A 23,488-nucleotide genomic window follows, 5' to 3' on the forward strand; every position below is an offset into this window, starting at 1 on the left:
TGAATATCACTGATAGTAATGGCATAAACTTCCCTATTTGCCTGTGTTCCTTAAGTGTGTGAATACCTTTGTTTATATGGTCTGGTGTGGCTACAGCCAGGATGATGGACCCGAAGCATGAAAACCCCTCATCATTAGGTTCTTCTTACTTACATAAATATGAAGGCATGTTATGTCCTTAAAGGTGAGGAATTCCACCAGTTCAATCCCAGCAGCTTTGGGTGTCTGAAATTACTTATCATGGAGGAATCATTTTTTTATTATTATTTCTCTCTCTCTCATTTTTTTAATAAAGTTAACAATAAAACAAACAACAAAAAAGTATATTCCTTCACTGCCCCTCCCCCTTCTCTCTTCAAGCGCTGGTTTTCTCGTTAACACTCTAAAGCACACACACAAAAACTGAGGTCTCCAACAGAGAAAACGCCACGGCCCTAAGAAACGTCGAGATGTGATGAAGGGAGAACATAACTCAAGGTTAAAAGAAGCAGGTCTGGCAAAGTAGGTGTGTCTCGGTAGAGATGGGACTCTTCTGCAGCTTAGCCAAACTGGAAAAAGAAATTCCCTGGTCCAGAAGCTAAAAGACACAGAGACACGGATTTAGAATTGGCATCCCTCTGGGGCACAATTCTGCTCCCTCCCCACTAGAAGCTGAGCGACAGCACAGCTCTGGATACTCAAGAGCTTAGAAGGATGGGCACCACAGTCTACTGACAAAACAAAAAAAGTCTTAGGTTCATACAGACTGTCAGTACTTTGCAGGGGGGATTTAAGTGTGTACTGGACTTTAGGTTTGCACATTTAAATTGGACTTTAGGTTAGCACATTTAAAGCGGATTAAAGCACTCTGGTGCCCTCTTAACTCTCCCCCTTGCCCCGACTTTTTGCAGTTTGAAAAGTGAGGGGAAATGCACTGGGGTGAACTAATGATTAATGGGAAGACATGTAAACACCTCAAATCAAAACGAATGCTCAACAGACATAGTCTAATCACTGCATAAACTTTGTGCCAGCAATTACTAAGAATGCTTCACAAGCATTTAAGGAGCCCTTAAAAGGTTAGGGCAACAAGATAAATGATGGGCTGAATGAAAGGGAAGGAGCCACAGCTGAACTCCAGGCCACATGCCTTGGGCTTGGAGATTTATGAAATATTAAGTGATATATTTTTTAAAACAAACAAGGGGGCCTAAATCTTGATTCCACCCAGGACTTGGGAGAACTGTGTGGTTTAAGGAACACAATTGCAATACGTTTCTGTTACCCACAGAATTGGCCCTAAACCAGTCCACATGAACTTAATGGATTTCTTAAATTCCCAGGGGCCTGGAGATGTAGATTCAAGAGGCGCTACCAGAGTTGAAGCCTACAGCCTCTCTCTGCACAAACTCGGGACTTACCTTCAAAACTGAAGCCTCCTGGCCCTCCAAAGAACGCCTTGAAGATATTGTTAGCATCAAAATCTATTTAGGGAAGGTGGAGATGGAAAAAGGAAAAGTAAGAGCAGGTGAGAAAAAGTTCCTGATGAGCATCCTACATGCGCACAACTAATCTATAAAAATATGTTCATAGCATGGTTCCCTTCCCTCTGCATGGCAGTTTTATGAGAATCTATTCCCCCCCTCTTGTTTAAGCCTTTTACAAAAATTGCCAGATGTCATTTGAGACAGACTTACTGGGGAGAAGGGACCAACAGATCCTATGGTCAGACTAAAAAATTACTAATGCTTTCGGAAAAACACACACTACAACTATTGCAAAGGTTTTGATAATATTGTCCCACCTGATCCCATCCCAGAGATTCCCTTGTGGAAAAAGAAGCCGAGGGGGATGGACTCCTGGGCTCAGCACTCACCTCCCATATTCATGCCGTCTTCCTCCAGATCCTGCCCACTGTCGTAGCGGGCCTTCTTCTTCGGATCAGAGAGGATGGTGAAGGCTTCACCGACCTCTTTGAACTTCTTTTCTTCCTCTTTCTGGATCTCAGCACTTGCACCACTATGCCGATCTGTCCAAGGTTGGGAGAGAAGGAAAGATCTCAGCTGCGTTGAGAAAAGAGGGATACACCCCAAAAGCCCAGGTGTGCGTATTCTGTGCTAATAATAGATGATGTTCTCTGTCAAGGCAATCCAAATTCTATAGACAAGAGAAGCCCATTTTCTGGCCCTTTGATACATACGCAACTGAAGCAGATTTGCGTGATTGATCATTTATTCTGCCACATGTTTGTCACACAAAAGTATCCTGGTTTTTCCTGTCACGTAAAGGGACATTCAAGGCACTGAAGCCTGGAAGACATGAATGCCACAAACCTATTCATGTAATATATGGGCCAATGAAGCACACTTTGAGTAAATAAGAGGCAGAAAGGGGCAACGCAAAATCGCAGCTGAAAGTGGTTGGAACTCACAAAATAAGGCAAAAGTAGTTCTTGGTGCATATTTAGAAGTAAATATGCTTAGGTCAGACCTTTAAATAAAGAACTGATGGGCATACAGAGTCTTAGGAACACAGTCAGTTAAAGAACAGGGAAAGACCCAAAAGGGGGACATGAGTTATTGTGTTGTATGGGAATTGAGGCAATCTTTCTCTTCTCCGCTGCCTGTGCATTAACAAGTGTGCCACTCTTTTCCCTGGATTTAATTCTTAAGAATTTCTTATATTTCTAGCCTGCCCTTCTGCAGTGGAGCTCAAAAAGAGCTTTGCAATTTGTGCCCTGCATGAGCTACTGGTTTGATCCAGCAGGGCTTCGTATGTTGTTAATCCAGACACATCCTTACTCGTCCTCTCTTTTTCTTTAATAAGAAGTCTTCTTGATTTTCAGTGTATAAACACAATTACGAAGAGTCCCGCCCCACCCCAACATACACGCTCCTCCCCCCCACAGGTCAGTCTATTAAGTTTGGCCAAAGTCCTGTTGCTCCCTCTCTCTTAGGATGTTATGCCTGCTAAGCACAATGTGCTGTAAGCATCTGGTGTGGAAGCTTAATTTTGCAAGGCACACTTCAGCTCCCTTCATAGTATGCTAGCTCCCACGGTCTGGGAACCAGCGGATTCTGAATGAGGATCTCTCTGTACCTGGGTGATGCATCAGGGCCCGCTTCCGATATGCCTTTTTGATCTCGTCTTCAGACGCGTTCTTGTCCACGCCCAGGATCTTGTAATAGTCTTTTCTCTTGCTTTTCTTCAGCTCCACCTGCGCGTTCTTAAGGAGTTGTTTGTGTTCTAGAAGATAGTACAGAGAAGGGGAAGTCTCAAAAAGCAGCCCTAACCCACCCCAAACACCAGGTTTATAAATGAGAGTTTGCATGCATGGGATGTTCCCCTCTTTGATGCAATTTCCTTTGCAAATCACAACACATACAGTTGAAGAAGTCAAGAGTCAGATGCAAGTCAGGAAAACTGGGGATGGAATTGAGTGGACGCTTATCAGGGTGGGCATAGGGGGAATCCACACATGCCTACTAGTCTAAGGAGGAAGAGGGAGAGTTAAATGAAACATCAGGAAACCCTCCAAGACCCATTTAAACCAAATAGTCCACCAAGTCACACGATTTCTTTACCAGTTTAAGAAGGTCAGAGATTTGAATTTTGAGTATCCTGCATTTTGTACCAGCAAGAGATCACGGTGAAGGATGCGAGCTTTCAAGATCTTCTGAAAATGGCATGCTGTATTTTTACCTTTTGTTTTCTCCGTCTGGTAAACCTTTTCATAATCCCTCACAGCGTCTTCGTATTGCTCTGTGTCCATGTAACTATAAGCAAGGGAAGCACATTTAGTGATATCTAAATGGCAACAGCTTATGAAAGAGGCAAATGAGTCACTCGCCAACCTGTGCCCTGGGGTTTAAGAAACTATTCCTTCCCAGCCCCAAATTCAGAGCTGAAGGAAGCTCGTGGTATGGGAGCAGCTCTGGAATGGATAAAAAAGCTTTACAGAGAATAATTAAAATTGCCCAGAATGTTATTGGGCTCCAACTACCAACCCTGGATGAGATCTTCACGTCTCGCAGCTTGAAGAAGTCACACAATATCCTGAGAGATCCCACCCATCCTGCTCACAACCTCTTTGAACTGTTGCCTTCGGGCAGAAGATACAGGACAATGAAAACACGAACCACACGCCTTCTGAATAGTTTCTATCCAAGAGCTCTGATTGCACTAAATAATGATCTCAGGGCCAGTTGTAAGAAATAGCAAGCAGTGAGTAGTAAGGAATGAGATAGGTTTTAGGTTATGCTATGCTTCTAATAGGTTGTGTTATATTCTGGATTATGTATGTTTTAATAGATTATGTCTGAATAGGATGAGAGTGTTGGAGATACGTGCAAATGTGTATGTGAATCCGGTCTTGGGTGTTTGATTTTCGTTGTTGTGTATACTGTGTATATACGGACAATGACAATAAATTTATCTAATCTAATCTAATCTAATCTAATCTAATCTAATCTAGATGCAAAGTCACCCACTGCCCTTGGCAAGGCAACTCTGATGTGAATAGGAACCAGGTATAAAAATCCAGCACAAAAAGCCAATGTAGTATTGTGGTATAGTTGATAAAAGCAGCTGATCAGGACTGAGAACCCCACACCAAATAGACATGTCAGCCTTGCACTGCACAGGTTCCTGTCTGATGTTATTTCTCAGCCTACCCTACTTCCCAGGTCCTAATCTTCTTGGCGGAAGCAGTGGGATAAAAAGCAACAACGGTGATCTTAAAAGTGAGACCACAAGTGTTTATACAAGTCAATAAACAACAACATATTATTACAGTGGTACCTTGGGTTCAGAACTTAATTCGTTCTGGAGGTCCGTTCTTAACCTGAAACTGTTCTTAACCTGAGATACCACTGTATTCATATGCCACCCATCTGACTACAGCACCACCAACAAAACAACCACCACAATTTATTACTTGTATAAGTAAAGGTAAAGGACCCCTAGATGGTTAAGTGCAGTCAAAGGTGACTATGGGGTTGTGGTGCTCATCTTGCTTTCAGGCCAAGGGAGCAAGCGTTTTTCCACAGACAGCTTTCTGGGTCATGTGGCCATCCTAAACAGCTTCTGGTGCAACAGAACACCATGACAGAAGCCAGAGCACATGGAAATGCCGTTTACCTTCCCGCCACAGCTGTACCTGTTTATCTACTTGCACTGGCGTGCTTTTGAACTGCTAGGTTGGCAGGAGCTGGGACAGAGCAACGGGAGCTCACCCCGTCGTGGGGATGTGAACCGCCGACCACCTAATCAGCAAGCTGAAGAGGCTCAGTGGTTTAGACCACAGTGCCACCCGCTCCCAATATCTGTATACAATTTATATATAGTTATTCGTATACCACCCATCTGACTAGGTTGCCCTAGCAACTCTGGGCAGCTTCCAACAAATTAAAACGTTAAGCACAGTAAGACATCAAACATTAAAAACTTCCAGATACAAGGCTAGGCTGCCTTCAGGTGCCTTCAAAAAGTTGTATAGTTATTTATCTCCTTGACATCTGATAGGAGGGCGTTCCACAGGGCGGGCGCCACTACCGAGAAGGTCCTCTGCCTGGTTCCCGGTAACCTCACTTCTCACAGTGAGGAAACCGCCAGAAGGCCCTCAGAGCTGGACCTCAGTGTCTGGGCTGAACAATGGGGGTGGAGACACTCCCTCAGGTATACAAGACAAAGGCCATTTAGGGCTTTAAAGGTCAGCACCGACACTTTGAATTGTGCTTGGAAACATACTGGCCTTTGGACGTTTCTCCACGTTCCTAGTCACATCAAGCTTGATTTACCTAATCCTGTGGTTCCCAACCACATGCTCTACAGGGGGGCAATTCGAGAATGAGTTATTAACAGTTAATGGTCTTTTAGGCTTCCTCCACATGAATAGTTCACTTTTTGAATAAGAATTATATGTCACAGGGGAGGGGCATCAGGATTTGAGAGATGCTTAGGTGGGCCATGGCCAAAAAAAGGTTGGGAACCGCTGACCTAATCCAACTGGCTATTGTTATCAAGGCAGTCGGAACCAAAAGTGTGATGCTTCCCTTTTACCTAATATGAACACCTGTCTTATGCAAAGACATGATCACCAGTCCACCTCTCATCCAACACCATCTGGACAGCAATCCAGCACGGTTTCAGGGAGAGATGCTTCCTGGCTGTGTTTCACCTGATCTTTTTTAAATGGTGATATCAGGAATGAGAACTGGAACTGGGCATCACCAACTAGGCATCAGCAGTATTTAATATAAACAACACACACTCACCACTGTGCTCTCCTCAGGTAGGCTTTGATGTATGTATCGTCCAGTTTGATGGCACTCGTGCAGTCTTCTATTGCTTCATCTAGCTTTCTAAGCTGCAAGACAAGCTGCAAGGTTAGGAAACGGACCCCTCTGCATTAATTTTCATTTCGGTCTCTAAGAGTGGAAGGCAGCAAACAGTTTTCCTCAACCTGGATCTGCTGTTTCCTTTTTTTTTTCCAAGCCAAGAAACAAAAATGTTTTTAATTACTTTTGTTGCCCAGAAATATGATGATACCACTCCTCAAAGGATGAAAAGCAAACTAGGGGGTAACAAAATAAAGATGCACACCGTGATACGACCACACTGAATAGCCCAGAAACATTAGGCTGCTTGATAGATAGGGGATCAATCACTGAACGTGTGGATGAAACATAGGATGAATCAAAGGACCAAAAATTATCTGGGAGGGGAGGCGGGGAGGAGTGGCTGAGCTAGCTTCCATATAACATTTCAGCAATCCACATTACGCTATTCATTAGCTTGAATGCATTTTCACAGGTGCCCACCCTGCAGATCCCTTCTTATGTTAGTGTTAGTTTATGAGAAACACACCGGAGAGTTTTTAAAGAAGAAGAAGAGTTTGGATTTGATATCCCGCCTTTCACTCTCCTTCAGGAGTCTCAAAGCGGCTAACATTCTCCTTTCCCTTCCTCCCCCACAACAAACACTCTGTGAGGTGAATGAGACTGAGAGACTTCAAAGAAGTGTGACTGGCCCAAGGTCACCCAGCAGCTGCATGTGGAGGAGCGGAGACGTGAACCCGGTTCCCCAGATTACGAGACTACCACTCTTAACCACTACATCACACTGGCTCTCAATTTCTAAACAATTTCAGAATGCAAGAAGCCCAGTACCCAAGAGCTTCCTCAACTTATCAGTGGGTTGAAAGGTTCTCCTTGGCTTCCCAAGAATCACAGTGAACAGTTTCCTTAAGGAACAAGAAAGCCCGTTGGTTAACAACACCACTCTTCGGTTCTTGTGCAATAACCTTCTTCCTGGTTTTGTTGAACTCTCCTTTCCAAAAATCTGTTCTGTTTTGTGTGTTTGTGTGTGTGTGTGTTGGTAAAAGAATATACAAAATCAACATGTTGTGCAGCTGCTTTAAACTTCTAAAGTCTCTCCCACCTCATCTCAACAGCAGATGCAGAGTCGTCATCATAATGCAACCCCAACTGCCCCATTTGCAGTCATGAACTGGCGACATCTGAGCCAAACCTAGCTTCCTCTAATGGGGCAGGGATGGTGATGGGACAGCAATCATCCGGAAACAAATCGTATAGTCACTGGGCACACTTTGAGCACCTGCCAAGTTGGCTAAGCATTAGATGCTTTCAATTGTACTGTTTCACCACTTTGGCGTTTGCTGCCCTGGGCTCTCTTGGGAGGAAGTGAAGGATGGTGGGTGGGTGGGGCATTTAACACAAATCACAGACACCCAGAAGCAAAGAAGAGGTGTGGAGGGAACAGCATTTGTTGGTAGGCTTTGTACAACTCTCTCTATCCTACCCAAGTTGCTTTCCAACAAAGTTAGCTACTGACTAGATTGTTTAATCCTAGACCTGTTTCCCTTTTTTTGAAAAGAAAAATATTAGTGCTTATAGAGAAAAACACAAAATTTAAGATCAAGTATCATTTCCTCCCCCCCCCCAAACTAAGACTTTGATCTAAATCAGTGTTTCCCAACCTTGGGCCTCCAGCTGTTTTTGAACTACAACTCCAATCATCCCTGACTAGCAAGACCAGTAGCAAGGGATGATGGGAATTGTAGTCCAAAAACAGCTGGAGGCCCAAGGTTGGGAAACACTGATCTAAATAAAATAAAATCATAAAGAGAAGGAATAAAGAAAAATAAATGTAAAAGAGGTTAAAAGAGAGTCAGGGTTTGACTCCCAAAACCGTTCGAAAACCAAGGCACAGCTTCCAATTGGCTGCAGGAAGTTCCTGCAGTCAAGTGAAAGTCGCATTGGACGTTCAGCTTCCGAAAAATGTTCACAAACTGGAACACTTACTTCCAGGTTTGCGGCATTCGGGAGCCGAAACATACGAGTACCAAGGTGTTCGAGAACCAAGGTACGACTGTATCTGATTAAAAAAAGAACCACCACCAAACTTTATTACGCCTCCTTACCTTTGCATTAACCGTCCCGCGGTTACAGAAGAGTTTGGCATTTGTTTTCCTGTTGTTTGGGTCTATTGCAAGGGCCTCTGTGTAAAGGTCGAAGGCGAGCTTGTAGTTCCCTTCCTTGAAGGCCTTGTTGCCATCGTCCTTCTTCGCTTTTAGCGCTTTGGCGTTCTAGAAGAGAAGGCATTCATCAGGCACTGAAGAATTGGAGCAGCAAAAACCCCAAACCCATCACCATCAGGCCTGTCACCTAACTCAAGAAACTGCAGTTGACTAACTGGCATAAATTTGCGAGGCCTGGAGGGTGGGAATTTCAGGGAAACCATAAAAGAAGCCCAGGGAGGCCGGGGCAAAATGATTCATACTGTTTGGGAGAAGGGAGGGTTGGCGCTTACCATAGTTGCCATTAGGGTTGGATGATATAACAATATATCAACTTACTTAATTAAAAACAACAAAAAACTTCTATCATAACAAGTATGTCATTTTACAGATAATCATGTGGCATAAAGGAAGGTACCACGTCGACTTTGTATTTCTCTCTCTCTCTCTCTCTCTCTCTCTCTCACACACACACACACAAAATAAAATACTGATTTTGACTGTTCTGAAACCAACGCTCTCCTTTAAGTCCTTGCCTTCCTTTCTCAGCAATGTATCAACACACCTGAGATTTGTGCATCCCCTAATTTGTGTTGATCATCTGTTTAGCTCCCAGTCTGTATTGTGTTTTTCTTTAAAAATAATAATAATAATAATTGAGAGCTATCAGCAGTTAAGGCTCCCAACAGCTGTGAGGCACCAATTTAAACTGATCTGAAGATTTTAATCTACACTGTTTAACTGGCAAAACATTGCAGGCCTTTTAAAATCCAAGAACAGCAAAGATGATTAGTCTGATGCCAACAGCACACAAAACAATGTATATTAAACACACACTAACTTGCTCTGTACTCTGGATCCACTTGCAATTACTTCATAGCTGGGATAGGACTGCCTGCTGACGTTATGTCCCACAGAATTTGCATTCTTATCATCAGTTAAGTAGCCAAATCCATCATTTGTTACCCAAGGTTGTTCATGAGCATTACCATACTAGGGCCAGGACTAGATGTTTGCACAAGAAAAGGGCATAATGTAATAATAGGTGCCAAGAAACTCAGCTTCTGACCATTTTCTGGTTGTGAATACATGCTTGAAAGCATATGGAAAATATCTGCTGAAAAATCAAAAGCCAGAGGTGTCCAATTAAGATTCTCAAGGTATGGAAGTCAGTGTCCCTGACAACACCCCAGGATTTGCAAACATAGAATTATGAAAGATAGTAAAATGTGCAGAATAAATTATGCACCATGAGCAAAAATATGCAAGTTTACTCAGACTGCATAATTTATACAGCTTGCAGAATTCAACCTTTCTTGGTGCAGAACTGAAGTTGCCTAGCAGCATGTTTTGGTGTGAAATGCACACAGCCTTGGTGATCTTAAACCCTTCTTTGGAGACCTCAGAAAGGTATCTTCCATCACTCTTGCTTGAGGCTGCAGTTGAGTGAGAAGACTGAAGGTGCTTGAGCCGGTCAAGTCCGCTCCCGTGGCCAAGAAGCGCAAGAAGAGCCGCAAGGAGTGCTACTCCATCTACGTCTACAAGGTGCTCAAGCAGGTACACCCAGACATGGGCATCTCGCCCAAGGCCATGAGCATCATTAACTCCTTTGTCAACAACATCTTTGAGTGCATCGCAGCCGAGGTTTCCTGCCTGGTGCACTACAACGAGCACTCCGCCATCACCTCCCGGGAGATCCAGACCGCCGTGCGACTCCTGCTGCCTGGAGAGCTCGCCAAGCACGCCGTCTCCGAGGGACCAAGGCTGTCACCAAGTACACCAGCTCCAAGTGAGCTGGGCTCCCTTTTTTCGGTTGCCTGGGAAAGTTCTACAGAAACCCAAAGGCTCTTTTAAGAGCCACCCACTTTCTCATTTGAAAAGCGCTGTTCCGCCTTGTGTTAACTCCCAACTATTCCCCCCCCCCGGGGGGTCTCCTTTGGTGTCCTGCTGTCGGGTTTTAGTGGTGGCACTGTGGATTAAACCCCAGAGCCTAGGACTTGCCAATCAGAAGGTCGGCGGTTCGAATCCCCGCGATGGGGTGAGCTCCTGTTGCTCGGTCTCTGCTTCTGCCAACCTAGCAGTTCAAAAGCAAGTCAAAGTGCAAGTAGATAAATGGGTGCGGCTCTGGTGGGAAGGTAAAAGGCGTTTCCGTACACTGCTCTGGTTCGCCAGAAGCGGTTTAGTCATGCTGGCCACATGACCCGGAAGCTGTACGCCGTCTCCCTCAGCCAATAAAGCGAGATGAGCGCTACAACCCCAGAGTCGGTCACGACTGGATCTAATGGTCAGGGGTCCCTTTATCTTTAATACCAAGAAACGAGGGGACAGGAAGAAATGGGCTGTATTTAACGTTACCCTTAAATATGGGTTGACCAGTTAACAGGTCTGTAATAATAGTAATAGTAATTCTTTATTATTACGGTCAAAGACCAGTTCATAATAGGTCTGTATTAGTCAGATTCCTTTATTTCAATGGGCCTGTTTTAGTCAGGCTTAATGTTATCAGTGAAATAGTAAGTGTGCATGCCTAAAATAACAGGTATGGTGAGAAAAAAAGAAAAAGAAAAAAAAAGGGGGGGGAGGAGAAAGGTATCTTCCGACTTCCTCTCTCGAAAGGAACAAGCAGCGCAAGGGTTGCCCTAGTTCCTGGATGCCACCTGCCAAGTGATCTTTCCGCTGTTGCCTCCAAGCATAGGTGAAGGCCGTCCCGCCCCCTCCATCGCCCGCAGGTCTGTCAAAAGCAAAAGCCAGCCTGGCTGCTTCCTTTCATACTTACGCGGCACGCGAGGCAGGCCTTGTCGTGGTCGGGAGCCATTTTGAGTGCCTGGATGAAGAACTGCACAGCCTTCTCAATGCAGTCTTCGTAGTAAAGGCACAGACCTCGGACGTACAGGGCATCAGCGTTTGTGGAGTCTATTCGCAAGATGTCGCTAAGCACAGAGACAAAGGCAGAGTCACAGAAATGTTGGTCACCAAAGGAGAGCTGGTCACATCCAGGGTGGATCAAAATCAATGATTAATAATAATAATAATAAATTGGGTTTTTTAAAATTTAAATTGGGTTTTTTTAAAATTTAAATTGGATTTTTTTTATTTAAACGAGATTTTTTAAAATAAAATGCTTGTGGAGGAAGAATCTTTCTAAAGATTGTTGTTGTTTAGTCGTTTAGTCGTGTACGACTCTTCGTGACCCCATGGACCAGAACACTAAACTAAACTAAAGATAGTTTCCTTTTTAAGTTACATTATAGTCCAAAGGCTATTCATCAGAAAATAAGGATTTGTTTTAAGTTATTCATGTATGCTAAAACTCAGTCTTAGGTGTATGTGAGTTTTTTAAATCATTTAATCACATCAGTTAACAAACATAGATACATATTATCACTTTAGTTAAATAGTTTAAATTGTTATTATGGAAATGATTATTTTTCTCCTTCCAACAAAGTATAGCAGAAAAGTTGTCCAAATATAAGCAGTTAACTTATTAAACCTCACAATCTTTCCTAATTATCTGTCTATGTTATTTCTAATAGTATAACCAAATCAGTAATTTTTGATATAACTGTAAATACTACTTTGATTTTTTTTTTATTCCAAAAATGAAACCTTCCTCTGGTTGTAAATATTAAGATTATACCAGCAAGAATGAGTCTTTCTGTAAAAAAAAAAAGATTTAAATCAGGTTTTACTGACTAGTGACTTAAATCGACTTGATTTAAATCAAATCCACCCTGGTCACATCCCTACCCCTCAACAGAGGAACCAACACTCCTGAGAGACATGGACGTGGCCAGCTATTTCACAGCAGCACCTCACACCAACACCTTCAGGCCAATCTGAGTTTTTCTCCTTCTCAGAGGCTCCTGCTATTGGTCCTTCCTTCCCCTCATTCCTCTGGACCACTCTATCACCCAAGTCCCAACTATCCAGAGATTCTTCTGTCTGCCCCATCCCCTCTGGCATTAGGGAAATTTAGTTCATCATAGCCAGAGGCTCCAGCACCACCAAATAAAAAGATATCGGCAAGGTAACTCTGACTTGCAACAAAAAGGAAGACAATCCCTCAACCCTGGGAAGGCAAATTTTGAGAGTTCCTGAGAACAGAACCACTTACGCAAGCAGCAGGAACATTATAGGAGGAAAAGCACCAGCGAAACCTGCTCACTTACCCAGCTGATAATCAAATCAGGCTACACAGGATTAGGGATAAACAGACCAATTAAAGTCTGGTCCGTCTGTTCTTGCATGGAGATGGGACTAAATCCAATTTCTGTGCATTTTTTTTTTAAAAGGGAAAATACTTTAAAATCCATGCAGAAACGCTGGTTAAAAAAGTACTCCGAAAGCGGTCCAAGGGCTGCTGTGCTGCCTGTGTTCTTGTAAAAGCTTTTTATTGCCTTTCTTTAAAGTTCAAAGCCCAGAGCTGGACCAGCTAGAATGCAGGGCTCGTCGCTGTCGTGAGCTTTTAATACAAGTGGCAGAAAGTCCCCCAAGGAGCAATGAGACTTGATGTTCCATCACTCTCAGGGGGAAAACATGGCAGCCCCCAGCAATCTCCTTGCATTTCACCACGAGAGCAAGCAAACACCAAGTCCCATTGTTCCAAGGGAGGGCTTACTTTCATTGCATGAAGAGTGTATGACAGCAAGGAGCCCCACATGCTAGCTTGCCTCAGGCAGAGGGCAGCTGGATTATCTGTGTTTGAACTTCTCCTTTTTAAAGAAATCCATGGGAATGTGGATTCTGAAGTGGATCCATGATCCAGTCCAGGTTCTGCTCTGCCCGGATCGGATCAAGGAACTCCACTTTGGAACCTGAGGTTGACAAATTCCTCCCCCATCCCTACGCAGCACAGGGAATTTCCCCACCAAGCCTGTTTCTAGCGGTTGCAGTTCCCACCTGGCCACAGACTGTGCTTCAGGGTAGCGACCCAGCAATGCTAAGCATTCCGCTTTGAGGATTTTGAACCGGTGGCAAGCGGGGGCAAACTCCAGAGCACGATCCATGCAGAAGACAACCTGGAGGGAGGGAAACAGTCAGTGAAAACAAGGAAGCACAGGAGTCAGTTCCATGCCTGTCAGACCAAGGGACTTGAATAACCTAGAACAGGCCCCATGTGCTGGGTTCCAGGCAATTTGGAGTAAAAATGAACCAATTCCTTTGGGTGGAGCACCAACCCTGCTTGATGGAATGCAGAACACACTAGCTTCTTCTCACTGCAAAGGTAACCCAGATCTGCTCCAAACACACAAAGAAAAAAATTGCTGTTGCTTCTATTTTATGTGCAAAATAAACACATGGGCAGCAGAAGCTGAATTCTCCTCTGGGTCTGTGGGCTTACTGCCCCGCAGTCCGTCCTTAGAGGTTATTTTCTTCCAGCAGCAGAACCCGGCAGAAGAAAAATGGGGAAGAGTAGATGGGGAAGCTGCAGATCTCTGAGCTCCTCATTTGTCTGCCAAAGGACCCCTCGTAAACCACTAACTTTTTGACTGGGGGCTGTTTATGCTAGCCAGATTTAATGTGTTTCCCTCAATGATAGTAAGAGGAAGATATTTAGCTCTCCCAGGAGCAGAGCGTCTCTGCAAATGTAGTAAACAGGAACCTGATACTTTGGAGCATATTTTCTTTTCTTGTGATTTTGGCATTTATGCCAGAAGACAATTATTAGAGGCCTTACAACTTAACAGCCTCAATTCTATGCCACCAATGGTTCAGGACCTGCTGTCGGACAGGAATGATCAAATTACTTTAATGGTGGCTGAATTTTTGAGTGATGTCCATGTAGAAAGACTGGGCCATTATAGAGAGATTTTGTGGTTCTTAATTGATCGATGATGTAGTAGTGTTATATTGTATCATTTATGCAAATTGATTCTCTCTGGAGTTAAAGATCTGACTGGGACAAACCTTGTTATGCTGAATTCGTATTTTGCACAATTTGTATACGGTGTTTGTTGGATAATGTGTGGTTTGCTATGCCTAATAAAGGATTGACTTTTTTTACTTGCATTTCGAGGTAACAAGAAGCATTCCTGAAACAGGGGGGAAACCAACCTGCTGCAACAGCCATCAGACTAACCCAACAGGCCTGGAGTGTTAAGACAAGGGAGGGTGGGGCGAAGCTACTATGACAAATGGCTAACTCTAGCTCCAGGCCTCAATGAGTGACTTCACGGGCTCTCTTGCTGCTCCAAAGAAGTGACAGCTGCACAAGAAGGGGACCATTGTTTGGCCTCAGGCTCAGCTGGGTTTTCGGCTCCCCCCCCCCGCCCCTTCCCATAGGTGACATCACTGCTGGGGGCAGCGGGAAGCGCCGAGACTCTCCAAATGATGGAAGGCCATGGGAAGGAGATGCTCCTTCTCCAGAAACAAAGGGCACGTTTGACGCTGCCCAAGGGACAGAGAAGCCCGGGGAGAACTGGCTCAAATCTCAGACAAGGCAGGGTTCTTCCTTAAGACAAACTTGAGATTGTCCCTGGCGAGCCAGCTGCTCTCAGCCATTAGGAGACAAGTGAGCTAGGAATTCACCGGGATATACGGAGGCCTTAACACCGGGGTCGAAGGGGCAAAGTTACTCTGTCTTAAGATGCACTCTGAGCATGAGCAGGGGGCACACAGGGACAAGCAATGAGCCATTCAAGGGAGACTGGATTCCGGTTCCCTTGAGTAACCAGAAACAACCCTAGATCTTTCAGTCCTGGGGTGGTGAGAAGGGAATCAACCCTATTTCCAAAACATTCCCAGGGAAAGACTGCATTGTCGTGTGGATAAGGCGGTGGTCGGTCAACTGCAAGGCTGTTTCGTTTGTACCTTTCGGAAATCCCGTTTCTCAAAGTCAATTTCGGCAATTTTCTCGTACTCTAGAACAGTTCTGGCGTTGTTCAGCTGCAACGCAAAGCAAGAACACATTCAGTTTCCATTGTTAACAGCCTATGCAGCAAATAATTCTAAGGTTTTATTTATTTTTATTCAAGATATTTGCAACCCCTCCGCCCCTTCCGAAGAAGAAGATTGCAGGCTGCTTTTCTGCATATCTTGAATTCCACAAATACCTGCCTTATACCTTGTAGACACTCTCGAGAATCTCTATATTTAAGAATCAAGCTAAGACATCCTTAGACGCTATCAGATACAAGCAAGCCAAGGTTGTCAATTCGGGACAACCACCCTAGTTCTGCCAGATGAGTATCCCTCTCTTCAGGCAAACTCACTTGAGAAAACCATACCTCTTGCTGAGCTTGTGCGTTTTTATGATCCAGCTCTAAAACTCGTTGGAAGCAGCGGCTGGCAGCCATGGCGTTGCCCAGAGATAGGTGACACTTCCCCTCCCGTAGGTGTCCCTGAGAACAGAAAGGAGGTGGTGACTGGGAGAATCTCGACAGCATGCAGTGTAAATGTGGATCATCAGCAGGGGAGATGCACATATTATTTTCATTATTTAATAAATTTGTGGGTTGTTTAATCTTGCCCACGGCAACCAAAAGCAACTTAAAACAGACAAGACAGTAAAACCCACATAGATACATTAAAACCAAGAGGAAAGAAAACTACTATGGTGCCTCGGTTTAAGAACAGCCCTGTTTACAAACTATTCGGTTTACAAACTCCGCAAAACCGGAAGTAACCCCACACATCCTGGTTTGCAAACTTTACCTCCGTCTAAGAATGGAATCCGAACAGCGGCGGGAGGCCCCATTAGGGAAAGTGTGCCTCAGTTTATGAACGGTTTCGGTTTAAGAATGGACTTCCGGAACGGATTAAGTTCATAAACCGAGGTACCACCATACATCAGAAACATTCCATCCACTTCTAAAAAGCCACAGATAGTTAAAGGCCAAAGGCCTGGTTAAAGAGAAAAGTTTTCGCCTGATGCCTAAAGATACAAAATGATGGTGCCAGGCTAGCCTCCCTGGGGAGAGCATTGCGCAAACAGGGAGCCACCACAGAAAAGGCCCTGTTCTTGCTTTGCTGTCCTCCAGACCTCTGACAGAGAAGGCACACGAAGGAGGGCCTCAGATGATAATCGCAGGGTCCAAAATGGACTCATATTGGGAGGAGGCAGTCCTTGTTATGGCCCTGAGCCGTTTAAGCCTATATATGTCAAAGCCAGCACTCTGAACTGGGCTTGGAAATGGATTGGCGGCCAGGGTTGGTGCTATATGGTGATATCGTCTTGCCGCATGGAATAACATACCCGCAAAAAGCTGTCGTCCATCCTGACGGACTGCTGGGCATCCCCTAGGGCCTCCCGGAATTTGCCCAGCATCATGAGCGTGGCAGCTCGGTTCCCATAGTAGCTGGCATTGCTGGGGCATGCATCTGGAGGACAGGGAGCAGAAGCGTTAAGTACAACAAAGTCAGAGTAGAAATCCCCACCTCACCCTGCCCCCAAATCCTTGCACTTTCAATAAGATGGAAGCAGAAAGCAAACACCATTCACTGGTAAGCTAAATTCTGGATCCCTAATGAAATTCAGAGGTCTGTGGTTTTGTTTGCACGTTATTATTCTTTAACAATTAAAGTTCGATAAAAATCGATAGGTTAGTTTTTTAGATCTTGTGGCAACCCTCACCACCAACCCCCAATAGATTTTTTTCTCTCCCCACTCCCAGCAAAATGGCACTTAGTAGAAACCATTCATTTTAATGTTTGTGCCTTTGCTCTGGGCATATAAACAATGAGGAAAGAAAAGGAAAGAAATGGAGGGGCAAGTGGAGAGAACAGAGGTTGGAATCAGCAGGAAAGTTAAGGAAAGTTCAGAGGGCAAAAAATGGGGTGGGGTGGGGTGGGGGTTAAGACCCAGGAAAGATCCACTCTGAAATTTCAGCCCAATACTGCTAGCATATTTTTCAAGCTGCCTCCAAAACCATGTTCAGCAACTTTTAAAAATCTAGTTTGTAAGGCTGAGATTCTCAGGACTTTGAAGTTTTTACATTTCTGCATGTGACACTGTCAGGTATGTGACAGCTTGCTTACACAAATATGGTTCAACTATGATATTGAGAATCACAGTGTTGCTTGGTGCACAAGAGAAACCTTGCCATTACACAGGTGTTACAAGGACCTCTGCATCCAGGATGTTGGATCTAACTGTGGAATTCTGTTGTTGACTATGTACTGCCTACTCTGAACTGAGGCTAAGTATTGCAAATCAGAGCAGAAGCATGAGCTTTCGGACGAAGGAAATCAAGGCCCTGGTGGCCAGAACCAAATAGACCCACAGGAACGCTGCACCAATTCTCCTATTAACAAACCAAGAAAGCCATTCTCTCTCTCTCTCTCCTCACCTATCGCTTTTGTGTAGTAGTTGAACGCTTCATTGTAGTCCTTCTTGGCGTAAAAGGCATTTCCTTGCTCCTTGAAGGACTCTGCTTCTCTGAAAAGAAACAAGCTATCACAACCAAGAAGAGGCAGCAAGATCCAGCATAGACAAGACAACAGGACAGAGCAGGGCTTCCAAACGTCTGAGTTAATTAACCCCCTGATGAGCTTCTGAAGTTGTCATCAACCCCAGTCCAAATTCTTAGGAACGTAAATGAAATAAAGAATGTCAATATATAAACAGCATTTATTACTCAGTCTCCATTGCTAGGACTCATAATATGTAAGTAATAAGGAATACTGTTATACTGAGAAAGCAAATGATTAAATACAGGTTCCTCATTGGCAAGGGATATGCACTCTGTACATGCCTGCGCCTTTTGTTTTAGAGACTCGTAGTTCCCAATGCATTTTTTCATACTACACCACTTGAGCTTCTTTTCCACCCTAGGCTCTTTTGGAAGCCCAGGTCTTTATTTACATCCTGCACAGTCCCACTGACCCCAATATCAACCACTTTGGGAAACCCCAGGATAGAGGGTCATGCAATCAGCTAACCATGGCGCTAATGGCGGAGACTCCTCCCAGAAGCACGAAAGCCACCCAAAGCTGTTGTTCAAAAGAATTGTGCACCATTTCTAGACAATCACCAAGGATACATGGCTGAGAATGATTTTAAGAGGCCCCGGGGAATGGATCACCTTAAACCAGGGGTGCACAACTCAACGAAACTGAGATCCTATGGAATGCTTTAGAAACACTGTGTGTGGCCTTGTCATGTTTCAAAATGAGGTCACGTGGCTGGGAACGAGGCATGCAAGTAGGTGCTCTCCCCACTGTCTTCTCTCCTAACCATGGTTCAAAGTGAGTTTCAGATCCTGGTTAAGAGGGAGATCTGGTTTGCACCAACTGTGGCCACCATTGGTGCTGTGGGAGGAATTCATATGTTAACTAAACCCTCCTCCTCTTTCCTTTCTCCTTCTGTGATGGAACTCCTATTTGGGGACTTCCCTGGCTTTTTTCTGGCCCACGTAGGACCAGTCTGGATAGTTGGCCTTGGTGAAGATTTGACGTTTTCATCCCCAAAAAGTTTTTGATTTGAGTTTCTATTGAAATTTAATGTTGTACTTAATCTTGTTTTTAAGTTGCATTTTAATCAATTGTTTTTATACCTGGTGTTAGCCTCCCTGAGCCTGGTCTTGGCTGGGGAGGGCAGGGTATAAATAAAATTTATTATTATTATTATTAACTATGCAAGCTGAGCAAGTCTCTCGATTGTTCCTTTGCAACCGTACCATTACCTGTCTCACACCTAACGTCATATGACATCGGGTAAGAGGTGGCCATGGCCAGGGGAAATGGCCTGGTGGGCCAAATTAGTTAGAATGGGGGGCCCTAATTAGGCCCATGGGCCACAGGTTTCCCACATGGGGGGGTTTGAATGTGGTTAATGAATCAGGAAATTACACCTGTACCTTTGTTTCTACTGTGAAGACCTCAACAAAATGGCCTATGTGGCTATTACTCCTGATTGTTATAAAGAACCTCCCAAGTTGAAAGAAAATATGCCAGTGAATACTAATTTCAGAGGACAAAACGTGACGGGATGGCTGCTAGCTTCACCCCCTTCCTTGTAGGATGCTGGTCTGAAAGGACGTTGTCTTATACAGCAAGTCTCTTATGTTCTTGCAATGGCCCAAACTGACATACTCACAGGCAATATTTTTAGTTGACCAGAATGTTTTCAATGGGCTAATCAAGTAATAGCTGCAAAGCGGACCCAAACCATAATGGAGAGATAGCTTTAAGCAGATCTATTCAGCAGAGTGCCACCTCCTCACTACTCCCAGGCAAGAGGCAAGAGAAAGGCACTCTGGAGTGGACAATGCCAGCTATGTTAGGACAGCCCCTTGGAGAAAAGAGGAAAACAATAGAGAGTTGTGTTGGGGTGTGTTAACATGGTTTTAACCTCATTCTGGCCCCAACACTGGCCACCCCCTCTGGATTCCCTTCCCCCAAGGGTGTTCTCACTAGAATGGCATGGTTCATCCATTCTGCCAATACAATAGAAGCCAAGGACATCTCATCTCCCCAGGGGGCTCAGGGGTGGTGAAAGCCATGACATGTGCAGCTCAAGTTTACTGCAGCCAATCAAATTTGGCTCAAGAAGCTAACCATGGCCCTGATTCGTCCCTTGCTTATACATAATACAGTGGTTTAAGAGGAGTGGCACAGGCAGTTCAATAGGTTTGGGACAGTCAAAGAACAAATTTAAAAGTTCCAAAACCCCTCACTTTCACTAAAAAAAAATAAAAAATTACTGTTATTTATTGTAGGTAGACATGAGAAAACAAGGTTCACATTAAGACATAATTTGAAACCAGGATTTCCCACTCTATGGATGGGTGTTGGGCTCACTTAACAGAGGAGACTGGAATCATTCTTTTCTGGCTTGAAAACAAAAGTCAGCTCCCCACATCAACACACTGGAAAATGGTTTCAGAACAAGCCTGGATAAGAAACATACGACTGACCCTGGCTTGTTCTCACTAAAAAGAATGTAGAACAAACCAGTTTGTCAGGTCTGGACTGTCACACGGAACTGTGGCTTGTTTGAAGTCAAGAGCAAAAGCTCCAACCTCCTCCTCACAGGCACGAAATGGGAGAGGAGAGGGCAACAGATTTGAGTCCAAGGCTCACTGTAGCTTATTTTGTCAGAACCAGACCAGTGAGTCTGGTTGGAATATTAGGAGGTTTAGGCCTAGTTCTTACAAATAGCAGGTGACATGGTAAACCTGTGCCGGCAGTATGTCCCCCATTATGGACTGCAGGTGGGCACGTACAAGGGCAAGAGAAATGGACGACTGCCACAATGTAGAAATCACAAGACGTGTTTCCTGCTCCACCCACTCAAACCTTCTCCCCCGCTTTCGGGTTCATAGCCTCTTTTAAAGAGATACTGATACCATCTCTTGAAACCTTTCTGCACATGAAGAACTACAGTTGGTCTTTTTTTAAAAAAAAAAACACCCTGAAATTCTGGACACCCAATCAGGTGACTGCCAAAGGAGTAACAGCAAGTGCTTATCTTTTCTTGAAGGTGCTTTTAAAACAACAACAACAAGAACAACGCTCCTACGTCATAACTAATGGACTGGTCCCACTTCATATCCCAGACATTTCCCCACAATAAAACTGGTTTGTTCAGCAGGTTAGATTTATATCAAGATTGGGCCCAGATCACCACATGTGAACAAGCAGTATGGAAGCTGCCATGCCAGCTGAGTCTTTTCCCCATTTATCCAGATAAAAGCTTATTTAAATAGAAAGGGGAGAGATATGCATTAGAGGACATACATAATTTGAAATGTATTCCTAAAGAATAAAGATGTTCTCTAGAATTTAACAGATACTACAGTGGTATCTCTAGTTGCGGACATGATTCGTTTCAGGGTGCTGCTCGCACCTCGAAACGTCCGCAACTAGAGCGGCGCTTCTGTACATGTCTGAAGCGCGCAGAACGCTTCTGCGCATGTGGCGAAACCCGGAAGTATGCATTTCCAGGTTTGCCGCGTTTGCAACCCGAAAACCTGCAGCATGAAGCAAATGCAGCAAGAGGTATGACTGTACTAGGATTAGAAGGCAATGAGTGTGGCCACTATAGGAAAAAAATGGAACCAGGATATGTGGTAAAGCATCGTTGAATTTACTGTTTGGTAAAGGTGCCACCTTCTCGGTTGCTACTATTTATATTAAAAATGCTGTATTAAGATGGGCCTTTGGTGCCACCAGACTCCTTGGAAGTTCCTAAAGGTGATTTTTTGGGGGATGGTGGTGTTGGTTTCTGCTTTCTTCACTGTGCAGCGAAATGCTTGTCACGGGACAATGTTTTGCATTCCACAGTCAGAGTACTGTTGGGTTTCCCACGGGAATGGGAGACTGGATGTGACGTACACTGGTTTCCTGTTTTTCACTGTTCTCTCGGTGTTTCCGAGGAGAGGAGTTGCTTCTCTGCTCTCGCAGAGGCAAGATGCATGTTTGTAATCTCTCAGCATTGAAGTGTAAATAAAGTAAAGTAAGGTATGTGGCACGTACTGCTCATCATTCCGCTGTGTAGAAGACTCTTCAAATACAACAGGTGGTGGCAAATGTTGACATGGCAATAGAGATAAAGGGGATTTTATCCATTTGTTGTGGGACTTTAGTAAGGAAAAGCGGTAGTGGGTCACAGTTGCCGATGTTCTCAAATAAATAGTTATTTTCTTTGCTAAATTATGTGAAAGAGCAAATACAATCTCCTTACTGGACCTGGGCCATGTAAATTTTTGTAATTTTGTAATTGTTCATGTTAGGGAATGGAAAGATACAATGGTACCTGCGAACACGGCAATCCTGGAAGTGTATACTTCCGGGTTTCACTGTGTGTGCATGCGCAGAAGCACTCTATCGTGCCATGCATATGCGCAGGAGCGGCGCCTCTGGATACGGACTTTTTGGGGTAAGTACAGACCCCCAGGATGAATTAAGTTCATATCCGGAGGGTCCACAGTAATATAGAAGATTGGGTAAGGAACCTTGGGGATGATTAGAAGTAATAAAGCCAACTGCAGGAATGGAGGAGAGGGGAAATTACAGAAGTATTAAATGGCTGGAAGTTAATTACTCAAAAAGAAAATAGTTGGAACTTCAGAGAAGGGAACTGGTTTTATTATATTAGATTAAGCATCTTCTTAAGGTTATTGTGTGGTCTGCACTTAGAACAGTCCAATCGGATTCTGAACTCCTTCATTCTTGTTTATTAATTAATGAAGTATTAGATAGCTTTGTAATAACTCATATTTAATTTGTGCATTAAAGGGTGATGCATGGTATCTTAATATATATTTGCTTATGCTGTTGATTGTTGGGTTTGGAATGTGAAATCCTGGTTTAGATCAACCAGTTTCTCATTGTGTCTGATGAAATGGGCTACTGTGGCTTAATGCCACTTTATTAAACAGGATTCTGGGTCCTGTTCTGGATGTATAATTAATTCATGCAGGGCCCTAGGCCAAGCATGTGGGGCTCTGTGAATCTGCCCTATACATATTTGCCTTAGAACGCTCCTTAAAATATCCTGTGGATACATATCTCCAAAGGGAGATCAATAATGGCAGGCAAGCTGTTTTTTAGGAGGTTGTTACTGATGTTCTCATTAAAAATCTCCAGTAAGCTTCTGAGAAACAGTAAAAGTCCTTGCAAAGAGGGTTTTGCTTTGACTGCTCTATTAGAGCTTTCACTGTTGCTTTGCTAGAATATACAGCCTTTTGCACCAAGGAAGCTTAGCAGGGGGGGAAACAGCAAAATGCACTAGGCTTTTTTGAAGGATCCGAAGCAGACAAATCAACAGAAGCTCACAGCTCACACACCAAAACTACAGCTACTGAGGTCCACCATGTTTCATCAATGTGGAGAACACACACATCAGATATATTTCAGAAGTGAGCCCTGCACTTGTTTACGAACTACTCCTACTACCACAACAAGGGGGGAAATTCTGATCTCCTGATATCATGAGTGATTGTTTCTGCTCCGAACAGATGCCAAAGCCTGAATGAGGTCATTCTGCAAGGCCCGCACTGATGTAGGCTGCGTTCCCCCATTTGCTAC

The 23,488-nt window shown here is 44.1% G+C and overlaps 2 protein-coding genes across 2 annotated transcripts in view; one reads left to right on the forward strand and one right to left on the reverse strand.

Moving 5' to 3' along the window:
• Positions 1 to 235: 235 nt before the first annotated feature.
• DNAJC7 (DnaJ heat shock protein family (Hsp40) member C7) overlaps positions 236 to 23,488 on the reverse strand; it is a 31,806-nt gene continuing 8,553 nt past the window's right edge. The window contains exons 2-14 of the mRNA XM_081837966.1: positions 17,806 to 17,894; positions 16,713 to 16,837; positions 15,745 to 15,858; positions 15,329 to 15,403; positions 13,418 to 13,536; positions 11,295 to 11,448; positions 8,423 to 8,587; positions 6,255 to 6,346; positions 3,682 to 3,755; positions 3,079 to 3,225; positions 1,856 to 2,008; positions 1,401 to 1,463; positions 236 to 577 (exon numbers count right to left, since the gene is read on the reverse strand). Coding sequence (XP_081694092.1) covers positions 540 to 577; positions 1,401 to 1,463; positions 1,856 to 2,008; positions 3,079 to 3,225; positions 3,682 to 3,755; positions 6,255 to 6,346; positions 8,423 to 8,587; positions 11,295 to 11,448; positions 13,418 to 13,536; positions 15,329 to 15,403; positions 15,745 to 15,858; positions 16,713 to 16,837; positions 17,806 to 17,894 — 1,408 coding nt within the window. The 3' untranslated portion in view covers positions 236 to 539. The remainder of the gene's footprint in view (positions 578 to 1,400; positions 1,464 to 1,855; positions 2,009 to 3,078; positions 3,226 to 3,681; positions 3,756 to 6,254; positions 6,347 to 8,422; positions 8,588 to 11,294; positions 11,449 to 13,417; positions 13,537 to 15,328; positions 15,404 to 15,744; positions 15,859 to 16,712; positions 16,838 to 17,805; positions 17,895 to 23,488) is intronic.
• On the forward strand, positions 8,916 to 10,538 carry LOC309328497 (histone H2B type 1-M-like; the record flags this gene model as incomplete). Its single annotated transcript, XM_081838498.1, is given in 3 exon segments — positions 8,916 to 8,932; positions 9,973 to 10,267; positions 10,273 to 10,538. Coding segments are annotated over 3 exon segments (351 nt in total). The 3' UTR covers positions 10,312 to 10,538.

Source organism: Podarcis erhardii (assembly GCF_964252035.2).
Source record: "Podarcis erhardii genome assembly, chromosome: 13".
Lineage (NCBI taxonomy): Eukaryota > Metazoa > Chordata > Lepidosauria > Squamata > Lacertidae > Podarcis > Podarcis erhardii.